This window comes from Myxocyprinus asiaticus, chromosome 30 (genome assembly GCF_019703515.2).
Source record: "Myxocyprinus asiaticus isolate MX2 ecotype Aquarium Trade chromosome 30, UBuf_Myxa_2, whole genome shotgun sequence".
Lineage (NCBI taxonomy): Eukaryota > Metazoa > Chordata > Actinopteri > Cypriniformes > Catostomidae > Myxocyprinus > Myxocyprinus asiaticus.
Window position 1 is genome coordinate 35,702,971 of NC_059373.1, and position 25,704 is coordinate 35,728,674.

Below are 25,704 nucleotides of genomic sequence, written 5' to 3' on the forward strand. Positions count from 1 at the left end.
GGGCCATAACCACCATAGAATTTGGGGCGACACGTCTCCCTTAACATTTATAATAGTGGTTGATCAATAAGGACTTTTCAATGGCCATATCTTAAATGTTTCACTTGGTCCTCCCCAGTCATAAATATTTTATTACATTCTTGTTTAGTACTTGTAATGAATTATTTCCTAAATGTATATTCTCAAAGAAACACATCAGAAACGTTTCTGTATCAAAATGACTTCTTTTTTTTTTCACTTTGGTGTACAGTCAACATACAGGAGCAGAATATCCTTTAACAATAGAATAATTATAATAACAACAAGAATTGAAATGACAATATCAATAAAATAGTCAATTCAAATATAGTCACACTTGATAACATACTGATAAATACTTGTAAGAAATAGGTTTAAAATATGGAATGCTGTTGATTTGACTTCTAGTTGGGTGATTGTCATGTTACTGACATATATGTTGGCTTTCATTGTAGTCTAACACAATACACTATATCCATCAGTGAAAACACACAAGTTAAGTTAAAGTGTTGCAAGGGGGTAGGCCATATATGTATCTGTCAAAAAAGCTTAAATACAGTGAAAGAAAAACTGAATTACAGTGCAGTCGGTTGAGAGGTAAGTAAAGTGAAAGTACTTTACAATAATAATAGTAAATGTACTTGTCACAATTACATTTGGGGTCTTCAGCATTTAAGGCAAAAAAAACTTTACATTGACTGAGAATCATGTTATATCACTGGCAAATGGTTTAAACCAATAAAATGTTTAGAATCAAACCTGTAATTCTAAGCAAGCTGCACTGAAGTTGCTAATGACATTTAGATACCAGTCAGTGACTATTTTATAATAAAGGTTTCCAGCTTTTATTACAAATACATGTTATTACAACAACAAGGTGTGTATTAGACGTGTAACACCAGAGATGGGCCAATTGTTTTCACCAGAAATTACCTCAAAAATGTATACTGGTTTACAGATACTCAACACAGATTGAATTAAAGCCTACATTGCAAAGTGCCTTTGCTATCTGTGTTCAAAATACAGCTATTCATTGTAATATTTGTGTTTAAATTGCAGGTTGTCAACTGTATGTATCACATATCCAATGAAATGCAGCACAAAGACACTCATCAAAACAATGAGTATAACTGACATTGAAATTCAAAGTGTTTTTAATGTTCAACACAAAAAAAAAAACCAAGGCATTACGCCTTATAATAAATTAACCAAAGGGCTCAAAAACTTAACATGACATGAGCAAACGTGAACTACCCTGCAGAAGTTTGCATCCTCTGAATCGCCCAGTTTACAAACGGTCATATAGAGTCAAAATGAAACCAGAAAACACTCTATGACTGGAGAGGACTAAAACATCCATGACATGCTGCATTGGTTACAACTTTCAGACCAATTGCAGGTATGTAATGATTATAGTCAAAATGAGAAAATTATTGAGAAGGCCTTTTTTGAGTAATTAAGATATTCATCTATGAACAAATGAGCACAAAGAGAAAGGCACAAAGATTATTACTGTGTCAACAATACTGGAAATGCAGAACATCATTCAACCCTCTAAATTTGGGAATTATCACAGCTAACACTTGTCAACACTGAAATTAGTCAGGATGTGTAATTAAAGTCAACATGAAACGGCATTCACGACCCATTTTACTTTAGAAAAAGTGATTACATTTCCAGGTGAAATGGGATTCTCAAAGAGGAAAAAATGTTAGACAGGACTTGATTTTATCCATTGGGAAATTGTTTGGTTGGTGAAACGTGGCCATTCCACAACAAATCTCCACGTATTCCAATGAAAACTAAGAATTTATCAATATTGCTGTAACTCTTATCACTTTAATGTTAACTGCCATTAAATTAATATTGGTAAGATTTTAGAAATGATGCATTACCTACAATAGTACCTAAAACAATACCAGAGTATCTATTCGGCTATTGTTAACATTATTTTCCCTGTCCACACGACCTATTTGAAACTTTTTGAAAAGGAAAGATGTTAGAGAGGCGAAGCAAGTGATTATATTTTAATGAAAGATTACGCAGATAAACATTTTACTTCTTTGGAGTAATCTGCACTAGGACAGCACAATTATGACAAAAAAAAAAAAAAAAAAAATCATAATTGCCGATTATTTCCCTTGATATTGTAATTGATTAATATCATTTAAATTAAAATACAACCCCAATTCCGAAAATGTTGGGACAACATGGAAAATGCTAATCAAAACAAGAAGTGATTTGCAAATTCTTTTCACCCTGTGATATATTGAAAGCACTTCAACTACACATTATTTAATGTTTTACCTTGTGAATTGAGTAATTTTTTTTTATGTACACTCATTTTAAATCTGATGATTGCAACACACTCCAAAAAAGTTGGCATAGTAACATCACCATTTATTCTAATAACACTTATTAAGCATTTGGGAACTGAAAACACAAGTTTGTTAAGTTTAGCAAGCAGAATTTTCACCCATTCATCCATTATGCAGGTTTTCAGCTGTGTAATTGTAAGAGGCCTCCGTTGCCGTATTTTGCACTTCATAATGCGCCACACATTCTCAATTGGGACAGGTCAGGACTGCAGGTAGGCCAATCTACTGTAGCACCCGCACTCTCTGCTTACACAGCCATGCACTTGTAATCCTGGCAGTATGTGGTTTGCTGTTGTCCTGCTAGAAAATGCAGGAATGTCCCTGGAAAAGACAGCATCTGGATGGCAGCATAGGTTGCTCCAAAATGTGTAAATACATTTCTGCATTAATGGTGCCCTCACAGATGTGCGAGTTACCCATGCCATGGGCACTGACACATCCTTGGTCCATACAGTCACTGGCTTTTGGACCTGACACTGATAACAGCTTGGATGATCCTCTTCCTCTTTGGCCCGGAGAACAATATGGCTGTTTTTTCTAAAAAAAAAAAACATTTGAAATGTGGACTTGTTGGACCACAAAACACGATTCCACTGATCTACTTTCTATCTCAGATGAGACTGAGCCCAGAGAAGTCAGCGACGCTTCTGGACAGTGTTGATGTATGGCTTCTCCTTTGCATAGTAAAGACTTAACTTACATCTGTGGATCCAGCAGCGAATGGTTTGACTGACAAAGGTTGACCGAAGTATTCCCGAGCCCATGTCATGATATCTATGATATCATGATATCTATGACATTTTTACTTACGTCAATGAAGGCCCCGTACAATTACATAGCTGAAGACCTGCATAATGGATAAATGGGGGAAAATTCTGCTAGCTAAACTTAATAAACTTGTGTCTTCAGTTCCCAAATGCTTAATAAGTGTTATTAGTAGAAATGGCAATGTTACACAGTGGTAAACACTCGACTGTCCCAACTTTTGTGGAGCGTGTTGAAATCATCTGATTTGAAATGAGTGTATATTTAAAAAAAATAATAAATTCACAAGCTAAAACATTAAATATTGTGTTGTTTAAGTGCTTTCGATATAGCACAAGGTGAATAGAAGAATTTACAAATTACTACTTTTGGTTTTTATTAGCATTTTCAATATTGTCCCAACTTTTTTGGAACAAGGGTTGTACTTTATTTTTGGTGAATCAACTACATGACATATCTTTTATGTCAGCTCCACATCCAAAGCAAGCTGAAAACTGTGTTCCTGAATTACTTCATTGCAGTTTTGAATATTTAAACAGTAAATTAATACAGTGCATAAACAGTCATCTTTATAATTGGTCCTCTTAAAAGCATAAAAAAAAAAAATCTAATTTTGACAAAATTACACACATAAACAAGCAACAGACTTGTCTGCGATTGGTAACTATGCCCAACTGCTACAAAAACACACATTAAATAGAAAATTAAAAAGAAAATGTGGACACAACAAGAGCAGATGAACATAAACTGCTATAATTGACAATTGTGGCAGATGTAATTGTAATCTTGATTATTTATTTGATGAATTGTGCAGCCCTAATTTGCACTGATGAATGCACACAATAAGAAAAACAAATTAAAAAAAAGAAACATAAGAACGTTAATATGGTCCTTTTTGATTTCATGTTGACATTAACATACTATAATGAGGTTCCACTTTTACTACTGGATTTATATATATTTGCATTTTTATTGGCTGTACATTTAAAATAATGTAATATCAAGGGTCTTTCAATTAATGCATAATGTCCTGTAACAGTACAGTACACATTTTTACTTGGGAAGACAGCAAAACAATGTTTAAATGTTTAATGTTCAAATGTTCTACCCGTTTGCAAAAGGTTATAAAAGTATTGGGCTGTCTGACTGAATTTTGGTCACAATTCAGACATGGATTTGTAACAGCTTGAAAACACTGCCATAACTATTAGAAAATGAGTTGCTGGGCAAGATAACAATAATCAGTAAAGCTGAGTAACTGGTGTTGGCAAAAAACCCACTGTTCGAAATCAGTCAAGTTGGTGCATCTACATTCGATACTTTTCAAGACACGCCCCCTTTTGATTTGGTTAAAGTATGAGGTGAACATGAGGTCCAGAAAATAGAAGGTTCCAGACACATTTTGGCATAAAGAAAAATCCACTGGGTTCATGCTTGTTATCATGAGGTATTCTGGCTTTGGTGAAGTTACACCACATGGCGAATGATTTGGTTACAAACACCGAACTGCGTCATCACAAATACTAATACCACCATTTTAAAGCTGAACAATTCAGGCTTTTTTTTTTTTTTTGGTATGAAAATAAAGGAGCTGGAAGGCTATTGTAACTAATAAGATGCCTTGATAGTAAACCTCATTTACGATAGCTGAGTTCAGATCCACATTTAGAGGAGCACAGCACAAGCACAGAGATCAGGATTTTGTCTTGAAAGTTTGTTTTATTATCCGTCCGACTAGCTTAAGGAGAAGTCCGGTACAGCTTTGTTCATCAGAGGAAAGTTTGCTAACGTTGAATGCCAACATCAACTGGTCCTTTCAATTGTTTCCTGAAGTGACCAGCGACAACGTAGCCACATTTGTTTACTCTGAGGCATTTAGTGCTACTAAACCCGTAGACTTCGAGCAAATTTCTGTTTAAAACTTGGTGGAGGTTGAACAGTCTCTTCCTCACCTGAACATAAGTGGTCTTTGACCGTGTAATGTGTGTGTTTGTTTATGTGATACCAGAGTGTAATAGAGCGCAACAGTTGGTTTCCGGAAGTAAAATGCCATTCTTTATCTCCATAGAGTAAAATATTTTTTTGCAATAACATATAACTGCTATAGTATTCTGTTTAAAGTATTCTAAAGTACTCTGCCACAAGTCAGTAAACTTTTAAAAATTGTGTTCAATTGCTAAATACCTGGTGAAGAACAACACTACCCATAATCCTGAAGAGAGATCCACCAATCAGAGAAGTCGCTGTTCCCATGGAAATTGAGCTTAGCAATGCCCAATCCCTCCCATGAAGTTTGAATATTTTGCAAATATGTGGTACTTTATACTTGAAGTCAATGACTTACAGTCAATAATTTTATATTGGCTTTTCTATTTCAATTATACAATATCACTCACAGTGCTTCATATGATTGTAGTTCATTGCTTCATAAAAGATGTTAAGTAAACATTCTTGTACCTTTGTCTTTTTTCCTGATTTTCAAATAATATTTGTATATAATGTTTGTAATATTGTTATTCACCTTGAAGCTGGTTGGTTTGGTTCATGGCTTAGAACTATATTTTGTAGGATTTTATGAAATCCATATGGAAAAAATGAATGGGAAAGATACTACCGGAACCAAGACGGCTTAAAAAGTGGACGATCATTGTTGCGTTCAATTATATGATCAGAAACTGATCGCTTAAATTTGTTTTTTTGCAGGACAGATCGTAAGCATTGTCTACCAGTATTGCAAACTATTAGGCTCTAATATTCTTAGTATAACTGCATGATGTGCAAAGCTAAAAAGGCATATGAACAATTATGCTATTTCCCTGAACTTAATCTGCAACCCTGTGTAAAATTGCATTCATTAGTTGACCTGTAGCACTAATACACTGTACATCTAATTCGAAAGGGTCAATCTCACGAAACCTGTCAAGAATATGTCCATGTCATATTTCATCCCTAAATCAAAAGAAATAATGAAAAATTGTATTTTGCATTAAAAATAAATTAAGCTGACTTCTAGGATTTTTTGCACTCTGACATTATTTTCATGACAATTAAGTCCCCCCCCTCAATTCTCATTACTGTAATGTGAAAAATAATTATATATTTTTTAAATTGCATGGCATTATGCACAAGGGTAAAGTTTGTTGTACTTCCTTCAGTTTATGTTGATTTAAATAAAATAATTGTAATACAGTTGTTACTGTTTCAAAGTACTTGGAATCTAATGAGAATCAGCATTGAGAATAATGAGAATTACAAACAAACTCAAAAGTAAAATATCCAGATGCATTACAGTAATGAGATTTTTGTGTGAAAATGTGCTTAATTTTCATGAAAATACAGCCTAAATCTTCATGGTCCTAAAAAATATGTTCCAATTTCTTTATGCAAAATACATATATTCCTTTTGATTTTAGGGGTGAAGTATGACCCTGACATGTTTTTTTTTAAATTCACCCAAAATCTAGAAATTTATCATATCACTAAATAACAACAGAATGTGAAGAAATATCTTTTAAAAACATACATTTTAGAGTAGTGTATTTCTGTGGTGTTTTCACTGGGATTCTAATGACTGATATAAGTGCAAACCCAACAATGGCGATGTTAGCACATAATGTGGTTTGCACGCTTACTGTAGTGAGTAGAGTGTGTGTTGTGAGTGTGTATTGTTCAGTTAGCAGGTCCAGGGTCTGCTAGAGGCATAGTGTGCAGCACCTCGTCCAGCAGCTGCAGCGCACGGTGCAAATGGACCTCCACCCAGCAGGGCGTGTGTTTGATACTCTGGCGAGGGTAGTCAGGCCCCCAGCCTTTTACAAAGCTCAGACGCAGAATACACAGCCTCCTGAGGTCATCCACACCAATACCTGCTGCCGCTGAGAGACCTGGGAAATAATCAGAAATTCATATAACTTCAGAAGACACTTAATTGTTTAAATTTGTCATTCAAAGAAAACAAAAAATACTCTGATCAAGAGCAATCTTTTTCCAAATAAATGCCCCATGTTTTGAAATTTTACATCAAAAGAAATAATTAAGAAATTATATTTTACAAAAAGAAAATCAATCCCATTTATATAGCTGTTAAGATTTTTTACATTGTGACAATAATTCATTAAATATGTGCACATTTAAACCCTTAATTCTTATTACCACAGTGCAAAAAACATGGTAATTATGATACTCTCATTACCGCAATGACTAAAAATGATATTTTTTAAAATGAAAGGAATTTAAAAATCATAATAGTACTAATTTGGTACTGCCTTTCACTGATTTTAATTTAAAAAAAATTATAATTGTACAACAGCATCTTTTTTACTATAATATAATACAAAAATTACTGTGTAGTGGTAACGAAAATCATCAGTGGGAATAGTAAAAGTAAAACGTATGGACATGTTACTGTAATGAGAATTGGGGGGTAAATTGTGTTTAAATGCACTTTGGAATAAATCCTAATAGAACTAAACGTAGGCTTCAGTTCCTTAATGTTACGTCATATTTCTTTCTTTTGATTTGGGGTTTAAAACAACCAGGACATTTTCTTGACAGGTTTTATGAGAATCACCCAAAAACGGTTCCAGTAGACTAGATTTGCATTTAGTTTAGGACAGCAATTAATAGCATCTCTTATTTAAACTTCTTCTAAAACAGCATTAGGGAAGATAAGTTCCTTATCTGTCACTCACTCGATGTTGTGTCGATGTAGTGACACTAGGGGTCACTCTTGGGAGCCCGAGACACCTCTGGTCTTTGATAAAAGGCCAATGAAAATTGGCGAGTGGTATTTGCATTCCACTCCCCCGAACATACGGGTATAAAAGGAGCTGGTATGCAACCACTCATTCAGATTTTCTCTTCGGAGCCGAACGGTCATGCTCATTGAGCTGAATACTACTGTTCATTCACATCTGCTGGATCTGATGGCGGATTTCAGCAGCTTCTCCCTCCTCTGCACTGGTGCACTGCAGAGAACGTCCCTGGGTGCTTCGGCAGAAAAAAGAGAGTATATTTTCTGAAAGAGTATATTTCTCTAAAAGAGCGGCACACACGGAACGTCTTTTTAAAGACGCGTCTTTTTAAAGATGCCTTTCCGATTGTGTGTTATTCCTGGTTGCAGTCGTTATCTCTCAACTTCGGATGGTCATGATCGCTGTCTTTCGTGTCTGGGCGCGACCCACACGGAGGCAGCGTTCGTTGATGGTTCATGTTCTCACTGCGAGAACATGACCATGGCAACGTTGCGGTCGCGGCTTGCTTTCGTAAGCCTTCTACCTACGGGTTTGAGGCCAGCGCGGCTAGCACTGGGGGCGATTTGGGGACCCCAATGGGATCGCCTCTGCCGGGTATCCCCCCGTGGTCACGACAGACGCCTCCAAAACGGGCTGGGGCGCTGTTTGCAACGGACACGCAGCCGCCGGCCTGTGGACGGGCCCACGACTGCATTGGCACATCAACTGCCTTGAGTTGTTGGCAATTCTGCTCACCCTGCAGAGGTTTCGGCCGTTGATCCAGGGCAAGCACGTGTTAGTTCAGACAGACAACACGGCAACAGTAGCATATGTCAATCACCAAGGCGGTCTACGCTCTCGTTGTATGTCACAACTCGGCCGCCGTCTCCTCCACCCGCGGTGGTAGACACGATCACTCAGGCTAGGGCCCCCTCTACGAGGCGCCTGTATGCCTTTAAGTGATGTCTGTTCGCTAAGTGGTGTTCTTCCCGACGGGAAGACCCCAGAGATGCGCAGTCCGATCAGTGCTTTCCTTCCTGCTGTAGGGCTTTACTGGTTGTTTAGATCAGTGTTACTATCAGAAATAATTAATAATTATTTCTGTAGTTATTAATCGATATTTAAATTAATTAATTGGATCTAACTCATTAAAACCTCATATGGGGCTCCAGTAAATGTAGTGTGATACATTTAGGAGCAAGTTTGGTTATTAGCAATAATTAATAATTAAAGATAATTATTAATTATTAAAATCAATAGAACATTGATGAGAATCAATGTTAGCTTTTTTTTTTTAATCCTTTAAAATCAACACTTATCAAAGATAATCGTTAATTGTTAACATCGATGAAACATTAAAATTAACACTAGCTTATTGATCATTCAAATTCAAAGATAATTATCAAAAATCAATAGAATATTAATAAGGATTAACGGGGCACCACCCTGAAATCAGGGACTAATAACCAAATATTAAAAGTCTCAATATTAGATTGTTTTCTTAGGAAAATCGGCATCTGAAGAATATCAATTTTCGGGAAAAAAACAATGAATGAAGGTTTGAATCCGAGCACTGACATCCCGTCAGCATGACACAGGCGTATGCAAAACAAACCAAAACACTTCTCTTTGTAATATAAACAAAGTTTATTTATGCAGTAATATCAATTAATAATTAATAAAATGCAGTCAATAAACTTCCGACTTACAACTACAAACTAAACAGTGGTATGATTAGATATGGAAATAAAAACAATCCTATAACACATAAGGTGTGTGTGTGTCAGTGTGGTTAGTGAGAGAGAGAGAGAGAGATTATTAAGTGACAGCCCGAAAGCTGATTTTGCGATAGCTGGAGATAAAGCAGCCGTGTTCATCACTCAGAGACGCGGTTTTATGAGCGGGGCTCATAAAAGTCCCTTGTTATTTGACTCTTTAATGGATGAACTCAGTTGCTGTCTCACCCGCGATGACGAAATTGCACAACAGTCCAATTTGGTTGGACCACAATACAGCAAAACAAATTCGTGATAATTAATACCCTGAGTATTAATAATGAGCGGACATGGCGGTCCGTAAACTATACAAGCAAAAACCTTGAAACACAAGAATAACACACTATAATATTCTATCTCTGCCCAGACGTAAACCTCTTACTTGAATCGCATGAGGACACAGGTAGAATGTGTTTTCCTCCGTCCTTTAACTTTGACCCGGTTCGTGTGATGACGAGAGGTCGTTTCCTCGCGCTGTCGGCGGGCGGTACGGCTGTTGATTGTCGGCGGGCTGGCGGAGAACTCAGAAATGTCGACTTGATTGAAGATGGAAGAGAAATCTTTAATCTCTTCACTTCTGTAGGCCAACGGATGAAGATGCGAATTGCTCGGCGGTCTCCTTCGGATCCGTTAGAGTGTTCGGTTGAACACAGAGTAATCTCAATTCGTCCAGCGAGATGGAGATTGTATGGCTACAGTTTCAAGTCGGACATTACTTCCTTATGCCACGAGGCTGCACCGGAGAGCAGCAAAAAGCTACGTCCGTATTCGGTGAACTAAGTCGCTGGAAGCAACTTTTGAAGCATTTCAGATTTATTTGAAGTCCTGATGATGTCATGTTTGAGGGATGTTCTGTGGTGTGCCTCATCCAATAGGAGTTGAGAGCTCGATCCTTTAGAGGGCAAGGCTTCATGGATCTGTAGTCTGTTTTGGACTCCCTTTGTTTGATTTTGGCGCGATTTTTGTCAGTAAAATTTACGACTTAGAAGGAGGGGGCTTGAGGAATGTTTTTTTATGACTGTTAGGCCTGCCTTTGTCTTCTATCTGAATACATGAGGCCCAACATTCCCCCCTTTGTTCTGAAGAGTTGGTTGTTGTCCAGCATCTTTAGAGCAACTGAAGGGCCGAACAGTTCTTGTCGGTTCACAGTAACCTGTTGGTTACGCTATCCATGTATTCCTGATAGGAAAGAGAAATGGTTGCACAGTCCATACAGTTCATTAGAGTTCACAGAGGTTTTATCGTCTGGACAGAGATTGAGGCACATCTGGGCATAGAACTTCTAGCTAATTCTAAAACTACATTCATCACACATAAACATTTCAAGTTATTGGAAGGCACAGCATTAACCATAACACAATCCTTTGTTGTTCTTTGGTCATAACACAAAATCAAAGTAGAACCTGACATTGGTTAGGAACAAAATGTTAGAGGAAAGGAGGGTTAAAGGTTAAAAGGCTTATCCTTGGAAATGATGGAGTTAACCTGTGTGATGGGCTCAGACTGGTGTGTAAAACGCGGCTGTATGAGAAGTGAATCCAGTCTGGCCTGTAGGTGTTGAATGTACCTGTACATGGCGTGTGCAATAATTGAGATGATGATCCAACCACTAAGGAGGAGCCAGAGGGCAACCAAACTGATAGGGTGTTCTCGGTAAGATGACGATCTGCTTATGTGACTATGAAATATAGTGGTCAAGCCAATCGGTTTGAGACTGAACTTCACTAATTCCATCCCTTCAGCCTGAAGCTGCTGTCGAAAGGTGTCATCAACGGTGAGGCTGTGACCTCTAAATGCGTCCATGATATCAATTTCTGCGTCATGTTTGTTGACATTGAGATGATGGAGGACAATATCGTCAGTGTGCACGCTGGCTCCTTGGGGAACCATTAAGAACACCGTTTGGTTTGGTAGCCTTGGTTTAGTGGCCTTAGTTTAGTGGCTGTATCATGGCAGTCGTATGACTTCGGTGGCTGGTGTGTTAACGAGCCAGCGACTGCCTGCTCGCTCTACCTTTGTCTCTGTTCCTTCATCTTTGATGGATATGCTATCATGACACTTGTTCATGGAATTCGGCTCTTTGGCCGCAGAGGTAGTTAGTCACCTCTCTAACAAAGGGGTTGCGTTTTGACAAACCCAATGAATGTACTTTGTCTTAGTACACATGTTTAGGTTAGAGATAAGGTAGAGCGAGGGGTCGTCATCATGGTAGGCGAGTGTTGGTGGTGTTTTGAGGTGAATGTGTGCATTACCTCTCTGAAAACCAACATTAAATACAGATTTTAGTCTATATATATTCTGCCTATGACGGTAGATTGAGGATAAATCCTATTTTGAGGTTCTGAGGATTTACATGGATTGGAATTTCAATGCCAAAACTATATGCCATGTGTATCTGTGAAGGTTGCACAATGGAGATAGTAGCAGATCTAAGGATTTGTTCGAAAAGGTCTAGGGAGACCAGGTAAGCTGGAATCCTTCCACCACTCAGACTGTTGACTGAGGAGCTAATTTCCCTGAGGAGGTCCTGCATTAGATCTCTAACGATACACACATAAGTTGTTTTCTCTGACAAAGTCCCTAAATTGTGCAAATTGTTATTGATAAGAACGGATTGCAAATTTACAGTGACTATAGTACCCTGAAGGGTTTTACCCAGGCCCTGTAATTGTTCTTATTGGAGTCGTCGTCTCTGCTGGATTTTTGGACGATGGCGACGTGTGTATCTGAAGCTGGCGAACTGTTTTCTGGACCAAGTGGTCTCGGTATGTCAACCTGAGCCCACATGTGTCCACGACGGCAGTCAATGAGCAGAGCCAATCGATTCAGTAGGTCCTGGCCAACTAACGGTGGTTCCGTATTAATGGGACATATGTAAACAGGGTCTGTTAGCATCATCCCTTGAAAGGTGTCAATCCAGGCCCGTTTTGTGATAGACGACCTATCTTGCGTGTAGCTTGTGACGCTTACGTTGCAGGTCTCTGTCTATAATGGTTTGCCAAGGGAGAGCTTTGCTCTAGCCACCTCTACGAAGGTGTTGGAACCCATTAGACTATTTCGGAACCGGTGTTGAGTAGTGCGTGGGAGTTGAATGACCCACGTATCAGGCGTTGCCCTTACGGTACAGATCGCCCAAGAAGGTCAGAAAAGGAGGGTGTGGCATGTTAGGAGTGACTGTTTTGGGGAGCAACTTGGACACTGTTCCCCTTTTCCCGACCTACAAAGTAAACTTTGGCGTTAAAGGGAGGGGGTACATGGTCTAGTCATACTGACGAGGTTTCAGCGCCGTGTTCCTTTGAGGAGGTCGATGGACCTGGTGAACAACGGAGCACGTCAAGCTTAGTTACTAACTCAGTCAAGCGTCTCCTTATATCCTCCATTTCCTCTCTCAAATCTTGTTCTCTGAGGGGATTTGAAACCTTTTCTACCCACTCACCTTGTTTGGGTTTTCGTTCGAAACGCACATTTCTTTACCGTGGTCTTCCATATGAGCTTGAGTTTTTCGCGCGACGAAGCGCAAGGCAAATCAATCAGGCAGTGCTCAATTTCCCTAAGATAATTGTCGATATAGCGATGAGGACGACTTCCTCCCCTTCGTGGTGGGGAAGGAGTCCAGTCGACGCATGGGGGTGGACCCCGGTTTGCGTACAGCTCCCTGGCTAATGGGATATTCGAGCCGCTTACACCACTCTGGGCTTGAAAATAATTGTCCCCCCTTTGTGGTGTGGAATCAGTCGGTTTGAAACGCACGGTGTCGTGACTGAAAAATGACTGAGGAGGGCAACTATAAGGAGGGGCACCTGCATCCAACCAGCGGGCCGCTGGAGGATTTTGAAAGGTGTCTTGGAGGACGAAGTCATAGACTGTACCACTAGGGGCAGCTCAGCTCCTAGCGTGTGTTCCTGGGTTTCTCAGGGGCACATTTCTACGCGTATCGCTAAAAAGGCGGCCCTCTTCTATGTCAGATGTTGTGCTGTGCGTTTCAGCTGCACTTACCTGATCTGACTCTACTTTTAGCTGGGCAGCTTGAAGCTGCCTGCGCAGGGCTTTGTTTTCCTCCTGCAATCGGGCATTATCTTTCTGTGCCTGGACTTTCTCAGCTTGAGTGCACCTAATTTCTTGGTGCAGGCTGAGATTTTCCCTCTGCACCGCATGATAGCTGCTCTGCAGCTGTGCGAGATGGGCCTGGTGCTCGGCGGTTTGCAGTTGGGTTTTGCGGTGATGAAGAAGGAACATTTGGCCCACAAGGTCCAGGATTGTGTGCACTGGCTTCTCTTAAAATACTTTCCTTTTTGGCTCTAGCCACCTGTCATATAGAGACCACTTTTCAATCCAATCAATTTTAATCTACATTTTTAAATATACTGTTTCGGGGACTGGGTAGCTCAGTGGTAAAGATGCTGGCTATCACCCCTGGAGTTCGCTAATTCACAAGTTCGAATCCCAGGGTGTGCTGAGTGACTCCAGCCAGGTCTCCTAAGCAACCAAATTGGCCCGGTTGCTAGGGTGGGTAGAGTCAAAAGGGGTAACCTCCTCGTGGTCGCTATAATGTGGTTCGTTCTCGGTGGGGAGCGTGGTGAGTTGAGCGTGGTTGCCGCGGTGGATGGCATGAAGTCTCCAAACGCGCTATGTCTCCGTGGCAACGCGCTCAACAAGCCACATGATAAGATGCACCGGGTTGGCGGTCTCAGATGCGGAGGCAGCTGGGATTCATCCTCCGCCACCCGGATTGAGGTGAATCACTACACGACCACGAGGACTTAAAAGCACATTGGGAATTGGGCATTCCAAATAGGATGAAAAAAAATAAATAAATAAAAATACTGTTTCACTTGGATATACATCAAATTTAGTAATTAAAACTGGGTCGTTTCATGTTGACTTTAAAGGTACAAAATCAGCCTGTTTAGTGGTCAGAGTAGGGGTGTAAGATAGCGATTAAAAACCAAATTATAATTTTTTTTAGTGCAAATAAAACTTGACTAATAATATAAATATAAATAAAAATAATACGATATTACAGTTTTAATGTGTAAATTCAGATACTCACTGACTGCAGGGGCGATTCCACCAACACTTCCCGGTCCTGGAATATTTCCTGCCACTGCGGCCGCCTGCGCTGCTGCTGCTGCCTGCGCTGTGGCCGCCTGCTGCTGCATCTGCCTGTGACACTGCCTGAGGTCAAACACCTGCAGACACAAATCTACACACTCACATTTACTGCTTCCGGAGTGAATGAAACAAACAGTCCTCTTTGCAGTGTCCTGAAAACACAGTTAACAAAAAACAATTTGGACATCCTTAAAAAAAAAAGTGAAGCTCTGGATTTAGCCAAACTACTGTGACAGGAAGCAAAAATACACAGCTCCCAAGTGCACAAAGGTATTTATAGTCCATCAAGTCTGGCATTAAAGGGATAGTTCCCCAACCCTCATGTCGTTTCAAACCCATATGTTGTTATGTATTTAGTGGATCGCAAAAGAAGTAATTTTTAACAATCTTTATACTCCTCTTTTCATACAAAGTTCACAGTGACATGTAGTAAAGTAAAAGTGCTTTACTCCAATTCTCTTGAAGTCAATTGATTTGGTCGTTCCTCACTGATAATCACGGCAAGCTTCCTCCCACGTTCAGATTCATAAATTGGGTGTTGCATTCAGTTACTACACATGCAAGAAGCAACGCTGTTTTGATGTCAGTGACATCATAGCTCAATTTTTGAATCTGGACACGAACACGGACTAGACAACAACTTCTGCAGAGGGGAAGATTTTCAGTAACAGCTTAAATTTTGGTCTCTTTGTCGCATAAATTTGCCGTATGGCCTTAGAAAACTTGGAATATAGCAGAAAAGTCTTACAGACTGCTAATGTGGTGCTGTTTGCAGCTGGACACCCCTTGTTCACTACATGCTTTCACTTCACAGAAAAGAGCAACATGGGCCAGGGAAAAAAAGATACAAATATATTTAAATAAATTAAATATATAAAGGTATTTGAGATGTTAATGCAGCCTTATAGACCTGAAGCTGTCTAGTATGTCGTTAATATTATTCAAACAATAACAACAAGAAAACGAGATAACCACACACTGTTCTTGGCTCAATACATGAACGTATTATAATCATAGTGAAGACCAGTAAATTAAGCAGTTTTGTTACATTTCGTGACTTTTTTCAATTTCTGAATGCTTCCTTAAATACTTCATATTGCTGTTAAAAACATCAAGCACTGTTTTATTCATTTATTTAATTCATTTTTATCTTTGTTCTTTTGCTTTTTATTTGTTTCTTTGTTCTTCATTTTTTATGTTTACTTGTCTTAAGAACTTATTACTCAATTACTAGAAACAACATTTAATCAAATTAGTAAGTATTTTGTTGTGGTATCGAAATTGGTATTGAAAATCATCAAATTGATTTCATATACAAGCAAAATAGACATTATAATTGAAATGCACCCAAAATAATCAGATTTAAGAACAAATCGAATCAAATCAAATTAAGAGCTTGTGAATCAGAATCGAATTGGGAAATCTGAATCGATACCCAGCCCTAGCGTGAACATCGTTCAAAATGTCTCCTTTTGTGTTCTGAGAAAGAATGAAACTCATATGGGTTTGGAACATGAGGATTAGTAAATAATGACAGAATTTTTATTTTTGTGCGAACTATCCCTTTGACTCATTTTGCACTCCCTCCAACCAGTAGCATTGGCATAAACTTTTGGGTGGGTAGGTAGATAACTTCCAAGAGAAATTATCGATTGTTTTAGATCTGTACATTATTTATTTATTAATTTTACTTTTTATGTTTCAAATTGTTTCCAGCCAGGGGCCTATTTAGGACATTTAGCTACTAAAGGTTGTCTATTTTATTACAATATTCACATTTGAGTACAGTCAGAAAGGTTTTATTTTATTTTACATGCATAACATATGGAACATTAGGAGGCCTTGTGGTTGAGAACAGATATTTAATATTATATGGGGATTCGGGGGATTTACCCTAGAGATTTTTGAACATTTAAAAACAGAATACACATTTTAACAATAGAATGGACCGTTCTTTTCCTAGCCCAATTTGCTGCCGTGTCTTTTGACAGATGAAATTACGGATAAAAAAAGACGGAAATGGGTACTGTCGCTATGTTTTACTGTCATTAAAATGACTTTTTTTCTCTCTCTCTGATCGTGTCACTGCACCGCAACTCCACTCCCGTTAAAGTGGTGGAGAGATGACGCTGCCGCGATAGCAAGGTAAGAGAGAAAAAACATAAAGAAATCAAGTTCCAAAGTAGAGAAAAAATATTCGGAGCAACACCTGTGACTTTCAAAAATTCATAGCAATAAATTCACACATATAATAATTAGATAACATATGATACCTTAATAACAAATTTATTTCAGTCGTACAGGGGGAAAAGAGGCTGGAGTTTAGAAGTCTTAGGAGTTTTGAGAGCATATATTATCATCCAAAATAATTTATTTCAGAGTAGCTTATTTATGCTGCTTTTAAGCTGCTTTTGATGCAATGAATAGAAGTTATAAAGTATAAAATTCATAATCAATTCATATATATGATTTTTGTAATTAACATAATTATTATTTTTGTTTAAAGTGGGTGGAGTTTAGAGTTTAAGGGTTTTAATAGCATTTAAACATCCAAAGTTATTTAATTGAGCATCTTATGTCAACTTGATCTGGTTTTAATGATCAGTTCCTAGCAATCAAATCACATATATGACATGTTACAAATATTTTATTAGACGGGGAAAATAAAGTGGTTGGAGCCACTAAACCATACGGGATGTCCATCAACTGAACACGCATCTGATTGCAGCATCAGGTGTGTAAATACCTTTGTTATAATGAGAGCAATCTAGTTTCATTTTTTGAGCTGCTGTTGTTTTGAAAGATTTGGTTGCTGACATTATCCAGCCCAACAGCCTATGATGTTAGCAGTTCATGGTTCACGGCCAGCAAGCTTTTGGTTGTTGGTGGAAAAGGGGCATAAGACAATGATTGGGTGGGCACCGGCCCACCCAGGCCCACCCGTGGCTATGCCAGTACTTCCAACTATGGGTTCACTGCTATGGGTTTTATTTTTCATGAGTATATTTGTCTTTTTTTACATTTTTTTTTTCCAGGAAAAATATACTTAAAACAAGATAGATATACTTGACAAGCTAAGTGGCATAATATATTAAGTCGTGTTAAATTTATCAAACTTTATTCTTAAAACTTATTCTTTTTCCTTTGAAATAAGCTTTTTTTTTCACTTACTCCATTGGCAGACAGCTTTTTCTTGTTTTAAGCATAAACCTCACTAAATTTTGTTTGATTTCTCTGAAAACAAATCAATCTATGCCATTTCGCTTGTCAAGTAAATGTATCTTGTTTAAACAATGTTTAGATATTTTTACTGGAAATCGAGACAAAAATACTAATTAATAAAATGATTTTTTGCAGTGTTAAAGGTGTACGTGACATCTCTGACCTTAATGTAGGCTCCTGGGTAGATTTTGTGCACAGCGTCTCCTGGTGCTCGACCCGCTTCTCTGTCCAGGTAGTAACTCTGCACAAAGACGGCGTGATCGCTCATGCAGCGCATCCAGACGTCTCCTTCTCCACGACACTCCAGCTGCACGCCTTTACCTATGTGCAACCTGCAGACCAGGAGAGAAGTTACTGTCGCAGCAATTTAAGGACTTGCCATTCATGCTGTAAACTTTTTAATGACTTTACATTTTGGTTTCACCAGATACAATACGTAATACAAATGAACAGTGCCACTGAGTGTCACAACTAAAACCAGATGTGCCGTTGTTGACATACCTGCATTACATTCCATCAGGTTGAGAGAGAACAACATGTTAGAAACCAGTTATATCTCCCAGTTATCACTGTACATCAGCCTTGCATAATGTTTATTATTGTTTACCACAGTGTAAAGAAACATTTTGGCCCAGTATGCAATTTTTGCAATGTGCGTTATGGCCAACGTGAAACCTGTGAAAATGTACACACCAAACAAGAACTCACATACACATATACAACCACTAGGACTGAGCAATATAGCTATTAGCTATTACAAGTTTCTAAATCTCTAAAATCTCAGTTTTTAGACTTTTTATAATATTTATGTGATCTTAAAAAGGCAAAATAGAAAAAACATCACTTTAACCAAAAAGCCATTGATGCCAAGTAGTTTCATAAAGTTTAATGTTAAAATACATTTTATAGAAGAAACAATTAAGCAATATTGTTTTTTCAAAATTGACAGCAATATTTACATATACATTTTACTAAAACATGTATTACCGTTAACATTTTTGAGTGATTACGCAAATGAATAACTGAATCATTGTTTTGAACTAATTTATTCGCAGAAATTAACCAAACTTCTGTTTTGCTACTGAGATTTAAAGTCAACATGAAACAGTGTTTAAAAGCTATTTTACTCCTGTAAAGTGTTGTATTTCTGAAAATCACATGATATTCAAAAAGGAAAAAATGTAGGGTTGACTTTTTTCCATTTGGAATTAGGGCTGGGGGGGTTGGAATATCGAACATTGACAATATAATTGCGATGATTTTGTTGACAATATGAAAATTAAGGAGTATGTGAATATCGCGATGATTTCAATGTGCTTTTGGCCATTAAGTTTCTTAAAGAGTGCATCAGTAGACTAATTTTATGATCCTTCAGGGCTGCACAATTCATCAAAATAACATAACTATGGAGATATGGTCATATGTGATTATAAAACTACAAAAGGCTGCGATTAAAGACAGATAAACACTGTCTGTGTGCGCTTCAGAATAATCGGGTGACAAGCTGATCTGTGCACACATGGGGCTCGTGGGCTCAAGTTTTTAGCGCTTTCAGAGCAGTCCACCTACATTGTGAAAGAAAAGCACCGCTTGTTCATGCATTCGTGCTGTTCCCAACATCAGTAACCACTACATGTTAATATACAAATCTACAAATGTGGCACAGTATAACAGAAAAGAGATGACAGCGTTTCACCAGATGAGGAACATTTTAAACTGTCAAATACACACTGCGCTTTCTGTGTCAAAATAAAAGCCCAAGATGAAGGTGATGTAAATACGACAGCACTTTTAGTGTCAAAATAAAAGGTTCCAGGTGAAGAAAAACTTGTATATAAACAAATCAAATCCTCAAAATAATAATGATAATTCAGTAATATATTAAAATAATAAACTTGACTGGGTTCCACAGTAATAATTTTGTATTATGCAACATTCAACTGGGTTACAAAAAATAAGTGAATTTTCACAACAACAAAAAAAATGTTTTAGTAAAAATCTATAAAGGTAAATAATGCTTTTTATTAAGCTACTATGTGTCATTGTATATAAAATATAAATATTAAAGGACATATCAATGAAAATGATTAAATCTCATTCTCCCTTGTGTTCATTTTGTGAAAAACTTTGGGAAACATACCTTTATTATTTTTAAATAGATTTTTATTCATTTCATTTAAAGTATTGAATCTACTTTTCAGAGCAAATACATAGTTATCAGGGTATATATCGAATATCGTCAGTAGGCTGAAAAAGATTTATTGAAAAAGATTTATTACATGGCGCTCTGGAATTCTGAATGGTCAATAGTGCCACCTAGTGGTCTGATATTTCCAAGTAACAACTGCACATCCACGTTTCAGATCGCTCATCTGGGTATTGCGAACTTCTCGGATCACTGTGAGATCTCTACAAGTAAGCTTATAAAATAACTCAAATCAATGTTTCATGTGTATTCATTCATTTATTTATTGGCAAGTAGTATTTCAATGAGCTGGATAATGAGCAGTCAGACATTCAAAATAAACACCAACAGAACTCCAATGCAAACCGGAGGTGGATTTCAGCTTTTTTTCATCTGGGATTTCTTTGTTCTCACATAATTACATTATTTCAAGGCAAATCAATGTTTCATGTTCATTTATTTGTTTGGCAAGTAGTCTTATATTAGGCTGGATAATGAGGAGTCAGACGGTAATTTTCACAAAATAAACACGAACAGAACTCCGACACAAACCGAAGGTGGATTTTAGCTGTTTAGCGATTTCTTTCTTGTCACATAATTATATAATTTCAACTCAAATCAATATTGTATGTCCATGTATTTATTCATTTGGTTATTTGCCATGTAATAAGCTGGGATAATGTACAGTGAGCCAGTTATTATCGCAAAATTAACTCCTTCAGGGTGATACTGAGACCTGATCACCGTTTCGGGCTTTATTTTTTGATAACAACCATCTGACTGTACACTATCCTTTACATAATTTTTGGATTATCAAAAAAAGTAGGGATGCAGCAACATGGAATTTCTGTACCGATACGATAACCGATAATTGTTCTTTTTGCCTTTTGAAAGAAAATAGGTGTCGTTAAAAAGTTTGGAATCTGTAAAGTTACAATCTTTCAATAATTCCACTATCGATAATAACATTTTAATTTTCATAGTTATACTGTATATCGGCCGCCAATATATCGTGCACTGCTAAAAAGGATAAAGTATGACAAGTATGACTTCGTGACATCAGTCAAAAAAGAAAGATGTTTCAGAGGTGGAGCAAGTTATTACATTTTTAATAATGATTAAAATGACTAAACATAAACAATAAGACTAGTAACGTGTACTATAAAAGTAAATAGAGCCCATTTTGATTTCATGTTGCCTGTAAACCAGAGATGATATTAAATATTCTCTGTCCTACCATTCCTAAACTGTGAACTGGCACGGTCCTTAGGAAACATCAAAGCCAAAAAAAGTGCATTAAAATTATCATGATATTCACAGTGTAACTTCATTTTACTTCAACAAAATAATATTGAATATATTATAAATATTCTAAAAAAATCGACAAGCCCTAACAACCACACATACATACATATTCATAGTAACACTGTGAAGCTCTGGCTGGAACAGTTATTGGATTGTGGTACACATACCTGGCCCGCTCACTGGCGTCTGTGCGGTGCACGTTACTAAGCTGACCCAGGCAGAACCGGTCACCTCCTGAGGGGTCCACATACCCATCGATCGTCACGACTGGACAGCTGGACAGCACTTTAAACATCTCGCCCACCTGCACATCCATCTCAAAGTATGAGATAGAACACCAGAATTCAGGACCTGTGGATACAGCGCATGAATATTGACTTGTGAATCAGACAGCACAAATATAAATGTAAGTTAGTGTATGTATAAAGCAGAGCTCGACATTAAGCATTGTCATGTGCTTGTCCTCCGGACAAGTAAATTAGTCATTCACTCTAAAAAGTTACTTGTCCGGAGAGAAAAAAGGACATTTAAGTTATATGTAACATGTTTATGTTGTATATTTTTCTAAAATTATGACCGATGCCCAACCTAATAGTGTGCCTATGCAATCAACTCAATTCTCTGCGACAGAAATGTAAACTGCACTGGGTAGGGGAGGAGACTATTGTCATATGGTAATATTTTATGTTACGTATGGTAGTCAAATAAAGAAAAGCCTCCAGCACCATCATATACAGCAGGGGTGCTCACACATCTATGGAATGAGATCTACTTTTTCACCATGTTGTTGCAGCAAGATCTGCCACAATAAAAGCTATACATTATCACAATACCAAAATTTCAGTAGTCTGTATTGAAATTTGACGATTCTTAATACCAGCTTCAAAATCACAACAAATAATACCACCAACTAATATGTTAATTATGGAAGAATGGTTTCAAGTTCTTAAGTAATTATTCAAGACTAGTAAACAGTCAGTAATAAAATAACAATAAAAAACAACAATGAATAGAAATAGATTAAAAATAATAGAAAATGTATTAAGCTTTTTTAACAGCTTTAAATGCTTTTAACAGCAGTATAAAGTTTTCAAGGAAACATTCAGAATGAAATGCAACATAAAACTACTACTGGTCTTCACTGTATGATTATAATACATTAATATTTTTTAAAGCTACTAAAGTTTCTCAATCAAGAGCAGTGAGTGTTTTCTCGTTTTCTTGTTATGGTTGTTTGATTATTATAATGACACACTAGACAGCAGCAGGTCTATTAGCTTACATTTATACTTACAAGTCTGACATTTTAATACAAATCCACTTTTTTCTCCGCTGTTTATGTTCACTTTAGACATCACTCTCTGTGTTTACATGAATACCTCACCAAGATGGGCATTTTGGCGGAATGTAATTGACCGTTCAGGTGCACATTAGCACGAGCATTTTCAGAACACACTCGCATGTTCAGCACACACATACGCCACCTGTCAATCAAACAGGGTGCAGCTGTTACTAGATCGCTAGCGAATTATAAAATTACGTGCTCTTGATTACTTTCAACAGCAGAATAAAAATATGAACTTTCTAATAAGTGACACAGGCCTAGGCTATCACAAATATAGCCGGTTATTTTTTTGTTATTGACGTTTTAATCAGTCTGCTTGTCCGGTCGGGCAAGGATTATTCTCTTTCACTTGTCCCTTCAAAAATCCACTTGCGTTAATGTCGAGCCCTTTATAAAGAGTATATTTACATAAGGTGGACATGCTAACTCCAAAACCTGTCTAGCTGCCTACACAGACAGCACTTTAAGGCATCATAGGCGTGCTCCTGGCGCAAAAACTGTAAAAAAGTAGGCAGCAAAATGAGGGTTCCTTATACCATATAAGGATTACTTTTACGATGGTTAAAGGTGTTTTTGTCCCTTTTGGAGCTTGACAGCCCAGAATCACTATTCACTTTCATTTTAAAAGGCATTTGAAGATTTTGTCAACTGATTTGAAGTGACATTAGAGTGAATTTCTGTGAGTCTGGGTCAACTATTCCTTTAAGAGGTTCCACTTTGGTTAGGATGCTGCCTTAGAAGGAAACTGCCTATGTAGACTGCTCATAAGGTTTTGGAATATAGTTTATGTAAAGTAGAAACCTGGATGGTTGGAGACCGGAGGGGGGAAAGATGCTGAACTGTGATGCTGAGACCCTAATAGTGGAAGAACAGATGTTGCATAACTTCTATTTACAGTACTATTTAAAGTTTCAAATACTTTGAGTAACATACAGAAGTGGGGATGATGAAGGGGGGGCTGGTGGCCACGGCCATTCTGCTGAGGTCCTACAGGAGTGTAGGAGGCAGTGCTGCTGCCTGTCCACGTTGCTGCAAAAATATATACAGATTTGAAATATTTTGTGCATAAAGCAATGAACGATATCAATTCTGCTCTTTGAAAAAGACATCATTACACTCACTGTGAAAGGAGCCCTGCATCTGCGAGTGTTTGGAGTTGTTGTAGCCATTCTGGTTGGGTGGAGGCTGGGGTGGAACGGGGGTCTGTGGGGGTACATGTGTGGGGGTGGAGGGGGGAGGTGTAGGGGTCATGACCTGACCCTGAGGAGACGAAATCTGTAGCAGGCCTTCACCATGACCACCCTGCATTGGCATCATAGAGCCTGAAGCTAAAAGACACGAGAGTTTCGAAGATGCCTCTTTTATAATCAGAGTAGGTCTTAAAAGGATAGTTCAACCAAAAATGAAAGTTCTCTCATCATTTGCTCACCCTAATGCCATCCTAGATGTGTATGACTTTCTTTCTTCTGCAGAACACAAATGAAGATACTTAGAAGAACATCTCAGCTCTGTAGGTCCTCAAAATGCAAATGAATGGCGACCAGAACTCAGAAGGTCCAAAAAGAACGTAAAGGCAGCATAAAAGTAATCCATATGACTGCAGCTGTTAAATCCATGTTTTCTGAAATGATATGATAGGTGTAAAACCAGATCAATATTTAAGTCCTTTTTTATTATCATTCTCCATCTTTGACCAGCCCCTACCAGTAGGTGGCTGAATGTAGAAGTGAAAGTGAAAGTGAAGATTTTCAGTAAAAAAAGGACTTAAATATTGATCTGTTTCTCACCTACACCTATCATATCGCTTCAGAAGACATGGATTTAACAACTGCTTCTAAAAATCTTTGTTCTTTGTGTTCTGCAGAAGAAAGAAAGTCATACACATCTGGGATGGCATGAGGGTGAGTAAATTATGAGAGAATTTTCATTTCTGGGTGAACTATCCCCTTTAAACGTAGAAAGTTATTTATGTTTGGAACAACATGAGGGTGAGTAAATGACAATTCCAACATCCCAGAACATTCCTCGTGGCCACAGGTCAGTGCTTACCAGTGGGGGATATTGGCATATTGGAGTAAAGGGTGACTGGTGGGGGTGCGCGTGTGGCTTCTGAAGGTAGTTGCAGGGGCGGCAGTGGCTGGCCGTAGTGGTCTGGTGGAGGGAGCTTCATCGCCCCCTGATGGTCCTGCTGGGGAGGCAGGCCTGGCGGAACATCCATCTGAATGCAGTCATGGCTGTACTCTTCCTTTATCAGCATGCCAGAGGGACCTAGACACCAGCCACAGGACAAATCTATGAATGCAAAAACATTTTTACATCTCTGATATGGCGTGGAGGCTGAAGCTCAGGGCTGGGAATCGGAAGGTTGCTGGATCAATCCCCATAAAGAGCAAGCCACGAACATGACAAGCACTGATCATGCATCACTTTCCATGTCAGGGTGTAACTAGCTAAAATTAGCAATATTTAGAGTAACAGTAGCTCATCTATTTACAAAAGAGTGAAGCTTTTCAGTAACACATTACCTTTCCCAAAACGTAGTGGTGTAGTGTGACTAGAGATGTAAAATGTTTCACAGTTTTTTTATGCTTTAAATGGTTCTCATATCATTGACAATTTCTTGTTCACGGTATTGCATGGATTGGATTTTTGTTCCTGAATTTTTAAAGGAATTAAAGGTGTACTCAGTAGCTTTTTTGTTTGTGTCATTTTGGACATACAGTGACGCCTCGTAGTGTGAATGCAGCATCAATCAAAATCAGTCGTTTTCAGTTTCAGATGCAATTGTAGAAATTTACTATTCACAGTCAGCCATGATTAACTGAATCCAAGAATGAAAGTGTCCAATAATAGGGTGGTTACTGTAAAT

General features: G+C 38.0%; 1 protein-coding gene across 3 annotated transcripts in view; it reads right to left on the bottom strand.

Moving 5' to 3' along the window:
- Window positions 1–2,497: 2,497 nt before the first annotated feature.
- smad10a (SMAD family member 10a) overlaps window positions 2,498–25,704 on the bottom strand; it is a 47,588-nt gene continuing 24,381 nt past the window's right edge. For 2 of the 3 annotated variants that reach the window (XM_051663201.1, XM_051663202.1), the window contains exons 5-12: window positions 24,885–25,127; window positions 23,957–24,163; window positions 23,769–23,864; window positions 23,637–23,690; window positions 21,658–21,841; window positions 18,164–18,332; window positions 14,717–14,855; window positions 2,498–7,042 (exon numbers count right to left, since the gene is read on the bottom strand). In XM_051663201.1, coding sequence (XP_051519161.1) covers window positions 6,831–7,042; window positions 14,717–14,855; window positions 18,164–18,332; window positions 21,658–21,841; window positions 23,637–23,690; window positions 23,769–23,864; window positions 23,957–24,163; window positions 24,885–25,127 — 1,304 coding nt within the window. In that variant the 3' untranslated portion in view covers window positions 2,498–6,830. The remainder of the gene's footprint in view (window positions 7,043–14,716; window positions 14,856–18,163; window positions 18,333–21,657; window positions 21,842–23,636; window positions 23,691–23,768; window positions 23,865–23,956; window positions 24,164–24,884; window positions 25,128–25,704) is intronic. The other variant, XM_051663203.1, reaches the window with a different exon arrangement.